The sequence below is a fragment of the Spathaspora passalidarum genome (genome assembly GCF_000223485.1).
Source record: "Spathaspora passalidarum NRRL Y-27907 unplaced genomic scaffold SPAPAscaffold_7, whole genome shotgun sequence".
Classification (NCBI taxonomy): domain Eukaryota; kingdom Fungi; phylum Ascomycota; class Pichiomycetes; order Serinales; family Debaryomycetaceae; genus Spathaspora; species Spathaspora passalidarum.
In genome coordinates, this window is record NW_006767431.1 from 74,462 (window position 1) to 88,383 (window position 13,922).

Consider the following 13,922-nt stretch of genomic DNA (forward strand, 5'->3'; position numbering starts at 1 on the left):
ATAAGCTTGTAATCTATCCGTACTATCTCCTTGACACTTGACCCCAGATGAATATGTATGTTTTAATGGTATGCTAGATTGTACAAGGTACTGGATCGAAATGGTTGGTTACCGGAGTAAAGTGTTAGCGCGGAATTATCCCAAAGGTGTGAAGGCGGTGAATTTTTTGGCCACATAACCGTCTTCGGTGGTGGGGGTGCTTTTGCAGTTTGGACTAACGTGCAAATGTGAAATGTTTGCACATTACGTGGCTGCTTCCTTATTTTTTTTTGCATGTTGCTTTCTAAGTTAAAGACTGACGTAGACCGATTTAACCATTGCTAACACCACATATCGCACAACTAACCACTATGAAGCTATACAATTTGCTATGGTGGTGTCTAGTATATGCATCACTAATACATGCTACACACTCCGGAGGACACAGCTACTATAAACAAGCTAAAGCTAAACTACAATCAATAAGCAAATCGTATACACGAAATACAATATACACCTTAGATAACATAGACGGCAACTTGTATATACCCCAATTCAACAACGAAACCAAAAACTATGACCAGAACATCTCATCCGAACTTAATCCTACCCCAATAGAACTAACTTCTGAAGTTGTTCCCTTGCTCGAACAAGCAATTTCCCTTAATCATACCCGAGCTATGGTAATGTTGGCTGACTTGTACTTGTTTGGTAATTATTCCATGCCCACCAATTACACCAGGGCCAAGGAATTATATCACCAGGCAGTTTCACTCTCTGCCAACGGCCATGCTTATTTCATGCTTGGATTCATATACTCCACAGGTTTATTTGGAGAATTTGAAGTCAATCAAAAGAAAGCCAACTTGTATTACCAGTTTGGGGTGGAAAATGGTGATCTCAATTCGCTTTCTGTCATGGCTTGGAGACATAACCGTGGCGTTGATGTTCCTCCCAACTGTGAGTTAGCATTGAATTATTATATCCATTTAGCAACTGTTGGTCTTGAATGGTTAAACGAACAACAAGGTCAAAGGGGGGTAAATTATGATATCCGAATATCCGATTTCAATGGTGGATTATATGGTGATAAAATGAGTGAGACACCATCCAGTATAGAAGTTCAATCGCGGGTGTATTCCGATTTGAAAAGTCAATTGGAAGAATATAGTGTCAATACCAATGATCAAGAATTTATGGCATATTATTTTCAAGGCTTGGAAGGTCTCAAGGGTGATTATTTCACACCTAGAAATTACACATGGGCATTTGAACAGTTTCTGGAATGTGTTCAATTGGGTGTTGATTTATATGAACACAAGAATACCCACATGAGTTCGGTTGTTCGTATGTTTCTCAGTTCTTGTCAAGCAAGGTTAGCAAAAATGTACCTTTTTGGAACTGGTGTGCCCCAGAATGTCACGAAAGCCAAGGAATTATATGATGAATCATTAAAAGTTCAATCTAATGCAGAAGCACTTAATGATTTGGGTGTTATTGCAGAGAGGGGGTTGCTTGGACCAGCAAATGAGACAGAAGCCGTCAACTATTATGTCAAAGCAGTGAAGAGCAAATCACATGAAGCCTACAGGAACCTTTCCCTCTTGTTATTGAAAATGAGTGGTGGAACCCCACACCTGAGTGAATTCAGAAAAGATATCTTTACTAATATGAAAGAAGCTGCCTATCTGGGCGACATCGAAGCTTTATTCCATTATGGAAACTATTTACAATCGGGATTATCAAAATATGCCGAACCAGATAGTGAGGTCACCTGTCCAGGTACCATTCAATACTACAAAATTTTTATTGAACGATTAACTCAATTCTTTGCCCCTCATTTGAAATATGCATTTGAAGAATTGATCTCGGGTAATTTCAAAAATGCCCTTGTGGGATACCTGATTGCTGCCGAACAGGGGTTTGAACCAGCACAAATATCAGCAGCATACTTACTTTATCAGCTTCAACCATTGTACTCACCAAGTGAAGCAAAAACGTTCAACCGTGATCGAGTCAACCTTGCGATAAGATATCTTGAACGAGCATCCAAACAGGGCAACGACGATGCTACTGTACTTTTAGGAGACTTGTTTTCCGGAAGTTATACTCACCCACCAAACATTCCATCTCCTATTGATCTCGATCATGAACGAGCTTTCAAATTTTATAGAATTGCTTCGGATCGTCATTCCAGTCATGGTGCATATAAACTAGGCGAAATGTACGAATACGGAGTCGGACCCAGCATCAACAATTCTATCGATTATTTTATGGCTAAACGATATTATGACTCCAGTTTACAATACAAGGAACGGTTTGATCTTGAGAAGCGAGCCACTGTTTCCAAATCGGATTTTGCTGGTTCGGGAGGGTATAGCAAAGCCCATATTAGTTTGGCGTTGTTAAGATTGAGAATTAAGTACGTTTTTAATAAGAGTGCATTCAAGGGGAACCATGAATCTGAAGGGGGGTGGTTGAATGCATTTAGAAAAGTCAAGAAGAATTCAAATGTTGCTTCAAAAGAACCGGTTTCGAAAGTCGATGCGCATGCCGAGGGGAAAACATATGTCAACGAACAAGGGGTTGAAAATTATGTCGAAGATTATGATATTGGTGATTATTTGGTGATTTCATTGACATGCATGTTCTTCATTATCTTCTTTGTCCAAAATATTATTCGTCTGATACGAAGAATGAGAAATAATAGACAGGGTAATGAAGACGAAGATGACGATGTTAACCAACCACGAAATAGAAACGGATGGAATGGCAACCAGTGGAATTTTAGAAGAGGTAATTTTGAAATTCATTTCTTTGCATTTTAGTATATACACGTCTATTTTGTAATATCATCAACTACATTCTTAAGAGTAGGATTTTTATGTAGAATACTGGTGATTGATACCTGACTCCGCCTTTGCTTCTTCGTGGGGCTTGAAAATGGTGTAGCTTGGAAATTATAAGTTGTTTGGGCTCCTGGTGGGAGAGTATAATACCAACCTTTAGAATCCAAGAAATCCATAAATGTCTTTGTGGTTTCTGTATTCAACAATGCTGCTCGTGATCCTAGGATAATAAGCTTTGATTTTGCTCTGGTAAGCGCCACATTCAATCGTCTCCATTCCTTGACCAAATCACCTGCTCGGTTTTCTTGGTTAGATCTAACAAGAGAGATAATAATGCATTCTTTATCACGACCCTGGTATTGATCGGCAGTAAGTATCTCAACCTCTGTTTTCGAACTAAGTAATCTTTTAAGTAATCGCAATTGGGCTTTATAAAATGACATTACTCCAATTTTATCCTGGTCAACTCCAGCAAGCACCAATGCCTCGACTATTTGGTAGATTAGTTTAGCTTCAGCGGAATTCTGGACAGTTTCTCCAACCACGCTTTCACTGGCATCTAGTTGATCGTGATCAAGAAACAACACTTTGTTCTTGGGATTGAAAATATTATCCATCCATCGTTGATTCACTGACCCACTTGTAAATTCGTCAATCGCATTCGCATTAGGAATTGTTAACGATTGATTAGCCACAGCGGAAGATCCACATTTCAATCGATTGTTATACACCAACACATTAGAAAGCAGCATGATGTCCTCACACATCCGATACTGATATGTCAATTCACACACGGATTCAGGATGGGTCTCCGCCAACAACTTGAATAATGAATGTGATAACCCTTGAACAATCTTTGGATCCCGATGTTGAACTAAAGGTGGGAGTTGGAAATGATCACCAACAAGAATAAACTTATCGCTGAATCTCAATGGTCCCAAATTGATAGGAAGTGATACCTGTGAAGCTTCATCGACTATACAGTAGTCGAACTTGCTTCGGAAATTGAATGTGATGTCGTTAATTCCAAGACATGTAGTGGCAACTACTAGGGGTTCCATGTATGTTTTGATAAATTGCTCCTGGGAGGTGATTCGTTCAGGAACAAATTCATGGAGTTTAGGATGAACTCGAGAAACATGTCCTATTCGAAGAAAGTTAACTCCAAAATCTTTGAGTTTAAGCAATATATTATCAACAGCGGAATTGGTGTATGACGCTAACAAAATAGTTTTACCCTGTTGAGCAAGAAAGCTAATCAAGGATGCAATCACTGTGGTTTTCCCTGTTCCTGGCATACCTAATATCAACATATAGTCTTTGGTCTTGAACACCTTATCAAATGCTTGAAGTTGATCACTGTTGAACTTTTCTTTATTAGACATTACCCATGAACTCAGCTGTAAATATGAAGGTTTCTCCAAATCAACTACAAGTCGTCTTGATTTGATATCTCCGCCAGGCAAAAACAAATTTAAAATGTTAAACCGAGCTAATCCTAATCCATAAAACATACTATCTTTATCGATACGGAATCGTTTACCGGTACCATAATCTAGATTTTGTGAGCTACGAAGAACACTTTTAAACACTTGGTTATTCACCTCGTTAAAATTGTGCAACTTGATATCCGAAGTGATAATTCTTCTCCTTGTTCTAATAAGTATAGCATCACTCGTAATTGCCCTTACATAACCAGTGGAAATAGCAAAATGACCAACCTCGTCACTGATAATCACCCGATCACTTAGATTAAACTGGGACGCAGCAAAACTTGAACCAGTCGATTCAGCTCGGGAAAATTTATATACAAACTCTTGTTGTGAAGGGCTGGTATCATCTGACTCAACAATTATCAAATTTCCTAAACAGTTCCCGGTACTTTCACGATCTTTCGAGGTCATGGTCCATAAATGCTTCACGGATCTATTCATCACCTTCTCCTCTTGGGCAAGTAGATTATCCCAATGGTTGAAAAATGTCTTATATGTCTTGTTGTTTAATATACCATGGGTTATCTCATCGTACCTTTCTGGATCAATCCCTGACTCTTCTTTGGTTCCATTTTCAGAAAAGTGGTTTATCGTCATACATGCACCTTGAACGTCACACCGATCACATTCAGAATTCTTGACCAAGGGCGGTAACTTGACATTATCTTTGAAATACTGAGAAATTCTATTTCTTAAATTAATTAATGCACGTAAATCCGACGTGCCGATATCACACTTTTTCGTTAGTTGTTCCTTGGTGTACATAAGCAAATATGAAAAAATATCCATGTCATATCTATCTTTAAACAACAATGCATACAATGAAGCCTGGCCTTGATGAGTTACATACTCTCTCCCGGTTTTCAATTCAATCGGAAGCAAGAATTTACCCAGGATGTTATTATTTAGAAGTTTGGAAGTGACCGTGACATCAACTTTACCCTTCATCCCAAACATCGGCGACCAGATATTCTCTTCAATATCCAAAGCTTCCTCCACGGAAAACATAACTCGTTCTCGTTTATTACCATCGTCAATATAATTCTTGGGACTAAGCGGTTGTTTATAATACTTGTTGAACCACGTTTCCAAATATGGTATATGTTTTTCTAACTCTGACCTGACTGCATCTGTATCCAAACCAATACTAAAAATGCTCAACAAATAGTCTTCAAGATAAGTCTCCATAAGTTCATTCATATACTTCCTAGTCCAATTCTCGGACACTATACATTCCTGGAATATTTGATGGGTGATTTCCCCCACGATCAACGGGACAGTGGATTCACCAGGAAATTTATATCTTGCCGGGATGATTGACTTCCTAGGACAGTTGATTTGCTGAGAGATTGTGGTTGCTGAAAGTAGAATATCAGGATTCCAAATCAAAAGATTATTCTTGTCGTCAATCAATCTTGGATTTGCTTCGTTTGTGATGATAATATGGATTATATCATTCTCTTGTAATTCCAACTCACAATATTCTCCCCGGATAATGAGTCTGGTAGAAAGCTGGTCACCATCTTTGACTTCAAGTATCAGTTGGCGTTGGTCGTTCCCATACGTTTGTGGGATAATTTTGGTAATGGCGTACCGTCGCAATGATGCTCGGTTATAGATCAACTTGGTGACATTTACGTCTTCTTTTTGATATGCGCGTTTCTCTTGTAGACTTTCAATCTTTTTGATTCCTTCCTGGAATGATTTAGTGAATTGGGATTTCAGGGGAGATTTGTGCTTGTTTTGGATTATGGCCATTAACTCTGAGTCATCGTCACTGAATGGGTCATCAGATTCAGTTCCAGGTGTAGTTAGCTTGTTTTCTTTAAGTGGTGCTGGATCATCGTCACTAAATGAATCATTTGAGTATTGTGTGGGTATTTTGTTTTGATCATTTGGTAAAAGGTTATTTTCTGCAGTATTATCACTGAAAGAATCATCGGGGTATTCAATGGGTTGTTTCGGTTTCTGTTGAGTTGCCTCTTCATCATTAAATGAGTCTGAAAAGTCTACATCTGGTACCTTTACTAACTCTGCTGTATTTGTCTCATATGTATCTTGCTTGCCATTGGCTGCTGAAACTGGTTTAGTTTGGGAAACGTTGTATATGCTATCGTCGTCTGTGAATGGGTCATCAGATTCCGGAGCAGGTTTTGACTGTTGTGATACTTTATGCAATAATGCTAACAATTCTTCATCATCGTCTGAAAATGGATCATCTGAATTTGACTCTTTGTCCTTTGAGGAAATTGAAGAAGTTGATCCGTTACTAGTAGATTTGTTTTCAAACTTGTCCATCCACGAACTAAGTGACTTCTTGAGTGATATCGAATCATGCAATTTGTCCACACCTAAAGAGTTACTTCTTTTCAACAGGCTATTTCGGCCCGTCTTGAATGTGAGTTCAGATTTTGTTTTAGTTATACGACGTGGAGTCAGAGAAAGTATTTTCACATCTCCGCCATATTTACTCAAGACTGTGTTCATAAACTGGTTGACTTCGTCTTTTTCTTTATCTGCCTGAGTGGACGGGTACGCGACATTCTTTAGTGGTGACGATGGTAACTTGTCGATATCTGGGGCTATTCGGACATGTTTGGGACTTTCTCTCCATCGTATCCCTTCATAACTATCATCAGAACTTTCAGGAAGAACTACAGAAGGGTTGCTATGACTTGGTGGTGTGATTTCAGAAATAGGCCGAATAGCACCATTGGTGAATGTACTGGGATCTAGAGGTTTGACGACGGGCTGTTTTTCTTTGGTTGGTTGTGATGGGTTGTTATTGGATTTGGGGTTTGTTAGTCGGTTCACTGGCATAAAGTATGTTGTTTTTCTAGGACGCTTAATCGGTTTAATGGCTTCAATGTTGGTTTCATTCGTGCCATGATGTCGTTTTGGGTCCATGATGGTTATGGAACTAAGTATAAGACACGCCTATTGTATTTATGGTTAGAACGCGTTTTGGATTAAGTGTGGGAAAAAGATTCAATCGGAGAAGAAAAAAAACCTTAAGGGGCAAATTTTGCAGCCCATTAAAAACTTGTTTAGCTATATCATAAGAGTTTCCAAACTCAATTAGGAGTACTTTCAAATGTCACTTTTTGGTTTGAAATGATCATACTAGATTAACATGGTGGAATTGTGTTGGTTTCATGTTGGAATGAATCTTGTATAATATTGTAAAATATTGGGCGAATTATCACGAAATAGTCAATGGCGGTAGAAAGTTTTATATATAAATACCAAAATGATGTTCCAACTCATATTCAATTAAATCTATATTGGCATTCAAGGGAAAATAATGTCTTTATGAAAGTATCGTGTTGTCATCAGATAATCTGTAAACGCTTTTTAGTTTATCCAAACTGGGATACCCATAATCCCAATCAAACTCAATCAAAGAGAATCATTGGGAAATTAATCTACCCTTCAAATCATCAAGTTCATAAGTTGAGCACCCTAAGATACATGTCAAATGCAGTCTAGGTAATTGATTGGGTTTCTGCACCAACAAGACTGGGTCAATTAACTCCTGAAAGAAGTCACTTTCAATTTTCAATTCTTGAAGTTTGAACAGCCTAGATAACAACTACATTAATCTCGTTTCAGAAACTTCGACGTATTCTACGTGTTCTATGTTTGATTCTTCAAAACTAAAGTTTATATCAAGACCATCCAACTCATATAGTTTGAACAATCTTTCTAGATCTGTAAAATTCCCGAACATAATTCTATGAAGATATTTTTAAGTTTTTTAATTTCAATAGGGGGAGAGGGGGGGGGGGGTTCATTATTGATTGTGAAAATAGCTAGACGCATTGCTTGAAGCTGGATTTCCTCAAGACATTTCAAATTAGTAACAGTATACAAGACATCCAGTTGTTCACCAAATTATAAAGCTCTTGTTTCAGTAGTTGTCCTCTATATGCAACTCTACAGAAAATAAATGGTAAAGACCAAGATTCCGGTCAAAGCTATAGCCGACATCTAGGTTAAAATGTTCTTCTCTAGAAACTTGAATTATGGGCCGTTGAGCAGAAATCCCACTACAAAATCCGTCCTCCTCTTGTCCTATTACTATTTTCGTAACAAGATCCATGTGTTTCATACAGAACAACACTGCAAGGTTCTTCTATTCGTTAATATTGGTCAACTTAAAGTTAAAGGTGGCATATACTCAGAAACTCAAAGCTAGATAACAACGGATAATACCTCTTCTATTCTGATTAACATCGATGGAACGGTACAATATCCTGATCCCAAACTGATATACTCATTTATTTGCGTGAATAACTACAAATACAAACGTTTTGGTCCAACAACGACAAGAAAGTTTACACAGTTACTCTCTGCACTTTCCACCACCATTACAATGGATGCAAATTAGGCAGGATAAAACCTGATTTCGTGAGAGGTTTGTCTGTTTATAATTATTCATCGCTATGGTTTGCGTCCTAACACCTAGTCAAGTCGTCTCTAACCACACACACACACATACACACACACTAGAACTCTCAACATTTGCAGCGAAAGGAAAAGCACTATACCCTGCCACACCAGTTTCTTCAAGTAATTTATCAATTCACTGATGAATTGTTCCAGAGTGGTATGGTACATACATATCTTCCACAACCTTACAGTAACATCCATGATAAGCTTGGGGTAGCCAGTGGTCATGTGACTCCTATCTGCAGGAGCGTCTCATCTCAATTTTTTTTTCGAACTTTTCAAAAATTGTTTTTCGCTCCAGCAGAGAAAAAAATTGCAGGAAAAAACTCATCTCAAACCCATACTTTACTTAACAAGTCCAAAACCCCAACCCCCCAAATAGATCATGGCTTACGTATTAACAGAAACCGCAGCAGGTTACGCCCTTCTTAAGGCTCTGGACAAGAAAATCCACAAATCTTCCACTTTGATCGAGGATCTCGATAGTGCCTCCAAGGTTGCATCCCAATTCAAGATTCATCGATTCGAAAAGTTTCAATCCGCCGCAAATGCCTTGGAAGAAGCCAATGCTATTATCGAAGGAAAAGTCAGTGACAACTTGCGTAAATTGTTAGAAGACGCCAAGTCAGACAAGAAGGCCACTTTGATTGTCAGTGAAGCCAAATTAGGTAATGCTATAAACAAGCTTGGTCTCAACTTTTCCGTTGTGTCTGATGCCGCTTCTCTCGACTTACATCGTGCCATCAAGCAATTCTTGCCAGAATTATTACCAGGTTTAGACGGTGCCGTATTGAACCAAATGTCTCTTGGTTTGGCCCATTCCCTTGGTCGTCACAAGTTGAAATTCTCCCCTGATAAGGTGGACACCATGATTATCCAAGCTATTGCCCTTTTAGACGACTTGGACAAAGAATTAAACACCTACGCCATGAGATGTAAGGAATGGTACGGATGGCACTTTCCTGAATTGGCCAAGATGATCACTGATTCCGTCGCTTACGCCAGAATCATCTTGACCATGGGTGTCAGATCCAACGCCCTGGAAACTGACTTGTCAGAAATCCTTCCTGAAGAAGTCGAAGAACAAGTCAAGACTGCCGCTGAAGTCAGTATGGGTACTGAAATCACCGAAGACGATTTAAACAACATCAAGGCCCTTGCTGAACAAATTGTTGACTTTGCCGCTTATAGAGAACAATTATCCAACTACTTGTCTTCCCGTATGAAGGCCATTGCTCCAAACTTGACCGCCATGGTTGGTGAATTAGTCGGTGCTCGTTTAATCGCCCACGCTGGTTCATTGACCTCGTTAGCCAAGGCTCCTGCATCCACCATCCAAATCTTGGGGGCTGAAAAGGCATTATTTAGAGCATTAAAGACCAAGCATGATACTCCAAAGTATGGTATCCTTTATAACGCATCCTTAGTCGGTCAAGCTTCTGGTAAGAACAAGGGTAGAATCGCCAGAGTGTTAGCTGCCAAGGCTGCTATTTCTTTAAGAATCGATTGTTTTGATGAAGAAAGAGATGACAGTGATGACTTCGGTTTGGAAAACAGAGCCAAGGTTGAAAGCAGATTGAGTCAATTAGAAGGTAGAGATATGAGAACTACCAGTAGAGTAGTCAAGGAACAATCTAAGATTGAAATCACTGAAGCCAGAGCTTACAATGCTGATGCCGATGCCGCTGCTGTTGAAGAAGACTCTGATGATGAAACTTCTGAAACTGAAGAAATTGTTGAAAAGAAGAAGGAAAAGAAGGAAAAGAAGGAGAAGAAAGACAAGAAAGATAAGAAGAGAAAGAGAGATGACGATGAAGAAGAAGAATCATCCAAGAAACTGAAGAAGGAAAAGAAGGAAAAGAAGGAAAAGAAAGACAAGAAGGAAAAGAAGGATAAGAAGGATAAGAAGAAGGAAAAGAAGTAGTCATTTGTATAAGAACCTCTTTTTGTAAATTATAAGTAAATTGATTTTTTTTATTAAACCTATTCTAATCTAAATCAGATGGCGGCTCTCTCATATCAACATCGGTGTCACCATTACTTCTGGATGAAGCATTGGTTGCGGAATTGGTAGTAGAATTCGCAGTAGTGTTACTACTAGTTCTATTTTGAACTCTAGTGCCAAACTCTTGTACAAAAACCCGAGCATTTGGATTATTATTAGCAAATGCACCAAGCATGCCTCTAACTCCCTCGGATATAACACCACCAATTCCTTCAGTCAAACTATCAGTAAAGAGTTGTGCCGGATTATCCAGATTTTGAGCAGTACTATTATTTATTCCACGATCTGTACCTTCGCGTCCCTGATTATCAAACATACTTCCAAGATCGTTCAACAAATCCCGAATCACTGGTCTTGGACTTCTATTATCAACTCCGGGTGGGGTATTCGCAGTACTATTGTTACCACTGGTGGTACTTGCAGTATTCAACGTGGTAGGAATAGTAGTAGTAGTGGTGGTGGTATTCAAAGGCTCGGTTCTTACTTGGGTAACTGTTGCAGTTTCCATCCCATTTCTTGCCATCATATTCTGTTGCACTTCCGGCGTAAGAATATTTGGTCTATTTGAATTGGCCCTTTCGGACATGGTGCGTAAATTTGAATCACGGTAAAGTGGCAAATAACTAAAATATTCCCGATCATCTTCTGGTCCTTGGGCACGTAAACGGGCAAGAATACGACGTACTTCTTGCACTACTTTTCGGATATCTTCTTCATATTCTAGTTGTTGATAGGCACGTTTTTCCGTCAATGCAATGGCTTGGTTAAGACGTTCAATGAATTGAGGAAGAATCGTTCTACATTTGTTATTCCTGTACTCTTCAATGAGCTCCGACTTGTCGCTGGTGAGATAAGGTGGAAGAATTTCACCAACACTTGATTTAAGAGAGCAAAGGTAACATTGGAGTGCAATGAGCCCATGTCCCATATACATGTGGCAATAACCCAACTGAGTCCAGGCAGGAGTGAATGATCTGTCCAAACGAAGAGCCATGTTTAAATCATCGATTGCTTCGGGAACACAATTAAGACCAATGAATGCAATTGCTCTATTGGTAAAAAGTTGAGGAAGCTCAGAAACAAACATAGTGGGGTGATGTTCTATAGCCTTGGTATACTGTTTAATAGCTTGGGCAAAACACATATTTGCCATTAAATTGTTCCCCTGTTCACGTAACTTGTTCAAAGTTTCCAAAGACTGGGTGAAGTTGACAGTTAAAGCCCATTGGAAGTTGACTATCTTGATGAATTCAATCATTAGCCAAATAGGTATTGCTGAGCCTGAGTTCGGAGGAAATGAATATTTTATTTCATTTAATGCCAAAGGATCATCTTTGAAAATGTTAACAACATAGTCCACCACATATGCCTTTAAAGCTTCATTTGAAGAACTGAATCCTGTATACTGCAAATGGGTTTCAACTGCCTGCTGTAAAAGCAAAACCAACTTTTCACCAGTATGTTTATTATGAAAACGGGAATCAAAAATATCATTTCTCATACTCTCATTCGGATCTTCAAGAATATCTTCAGTTGTAAAGCCATTGGGAAGATCAATCACATATTGAGAATCAGTCAAGATACCAGCAGCTTTGTTGATCTTGGGTATATCTTTCTTGCCGGAAACTATGGCACCATCATCTTCAATAGTAGCAACTTTGAAAAGTCGGCATGCTTCAAAATATAGTTTCTTACTTATAGTTTTGCATACACGTCCATTCAACTTCCCCAGTTGCTGTCCTGATTCTTGTTTGTCGACCCACAAATCGTCAAAGATGTACCACATGGCATGGGAAAATACAAATTGAGCCACGGGATCATCACTCAGTTCAAATAGAAGTGGAGCACTGCTCATGGTTGTTGATGGCAGTATGTATGGGGATTTGGAATAAAGACTTGCCGCCATAGTTTGCAAAACTGACAATCTTTTTTTTTTTTTGGGCTCTCCGTTGAAGAAGACAGTGGAATGTTCGATTAATAAATCTAGTCCAGGGAAAAGAAACAACGAATCGGTTTACATGCTAACTTGTAACAGATAATGGTCAACTACTTTTTCACATGTAATGTGGTTATCGCTTTGCAAGAGTTTATAGAGCATGGCTAATTAGATCCAACAATGTTAATGACCAAAGTGGTTATAGAGAAATCCTGCATGTTGATATCGGTTGTTAAATCTGATATCTGTCGTGTAAGGAAAGGCGTCGATTTAGATTCCTTGTACCTTTTTCCTTTAAAGGATTATATTTATTGTTCAAGGAGGAAGTCAGAAGATCCGTGTAGACTAAGGGAGACAATGTTTACAATGTTAATTTGCATGTGGTGACCTACTTGTAAGTTTTCTGTTTTGGTTTTGTCAGAAAATGTTTGCGTGTGTTTTTTATTTTTAAATACTTTGCTATTATAATTTAATCGTACTGTCTACCTGTATTATCTATCTGAATGTAAATCGAGGGTTTTTATTTGTAGAATCATATTGCTGAAGAGACGTTTAAGCATCCTTTTAGATTGGAGATTATAGGATGTCCAACTTTTAAAGCAATAGTAAATATCATTTAAAGCTTACAATATTTTCCAGCAGATCATTAAGGCACAACACCCCCCACCCACAGATTATATTCAACCAACAGTGGTAGTGAGGTTGACTGCTACTTATCAAGATTTTAGATGTTGATCCCATTATCGATTCCACGATTACAAGTACATCCGTTTCCTACACGAACCTATCCTAAGACATTTAAATTCCATCAAAAATCATTGTTATTCCAGACTGTAATTTTCGATATGTCAATTATATATAACCCGTTTCATATTCCCTTGTGTTTTAAACTCTAACAACATATTTAGCGAAGTAGATAATTGGATTTGGAATTGTGCATGGGTTAAGACCAGGATAGAAGAAGTTCTGCTTCATTTAACGGGAAAAGTACAAGCATAATTGTGGGTCATACTTCTAGACAGCCATTACTTTTTGTTTTGAATTGGTCAATTTATGATGCATTGTTTTATCTGTTTTTCAACTGGTATTTGTTACAAAGGGCATAATTAAGTCCAATCAGGAATATCACCCATCTCCACTGCACAGCCATTGCAGCATGTAAAATCTCCTTAGTCCATGTCTAATTTGATTGTTTGATAATGAGCAGA

The 13,922-nt window shown here is 38.5% G+C and overlaps 4 protein-coding genes across 4 annotated transcripts; 2 read left to right on the forward strand and 2 right to left on the reverse strand. All coding sequences in view use genetic code 12, as the record gives it.

The window, feature by feature from the left end:
- Window positions 1-343: 343 nt before the first annotated feature.
- On the forward strand, window positions 344-4,103 carry SPAPADRAFT_68394 (ubiquitin ligase complex subunit; the record flags this gene model as incomplete). The annotated part of the gene is made up of 3 exons (XM_007377182.1): window positions 344-939; window positions 973-2,717; window positions 2,738-4,103. The coding sequence occupies 3 exons, from the start codon at window positions 351-353 to the stop codon at window positions 2,768-2,770; spliced, it is 2,367 nt and encodes a 788-aa protein (XP_007377244.1).
- On the reverse strand, window positions 1,635-4,103 carry DNA2 (bifunctional ATP-dependent DNA helicase/ssDNA endodeoxyribonuclease; the record flags this gene model as incomplete). The annotated part of the gene is made up of 1 exon (XM_007377183.1): window positions 1,635-4,103. One exon carries the CDS (start codon window positions 3,887-3,889, stop codon window positions 2,819-2,821), a length of 1,071 nt encoding a protein of 356 aa, XP_007377245.1.
- A 5,019-nt stretch (window positions 4,104-9,122) lies between these two features.
- NOP5 (RNA-processing protein) lies at window positions 9,123-10,740 on the forward strand (the record flags this gene model as incomplete). Its single annotated transcript, XM_007377184.1, has 1 exon — window positions 9,123-10,740. One exon carries the CDS (start codon window positions 9,159-9,161, stop codon window positions 10,695-10,697), a length of 1,539 nt encoding a protein of 512 aa, XP_007377246.1.
- A 21-nt stretch (window positions 10,741-10,761) lies between these two features.
- Window positions 10,762-12,564, reverse strand: SPAPADRAFT_63124 (tetratricopeptide repeat protein; the record flags this gene model as incomplete). Its single annotated transcript, XM_007377185.1, has 1 exon — window positions 10,762-12,564. One exon carries the CDS (start codon window positions 12,562-12,564, stop codon window positions 10,762-10,764), a length of 1,803 nt encoding a protein of 600 aa, XP_007377247.1.
- Between the last annotated feature and the right edge of the window lie 1,358 nt (window positions 12,565-13,922).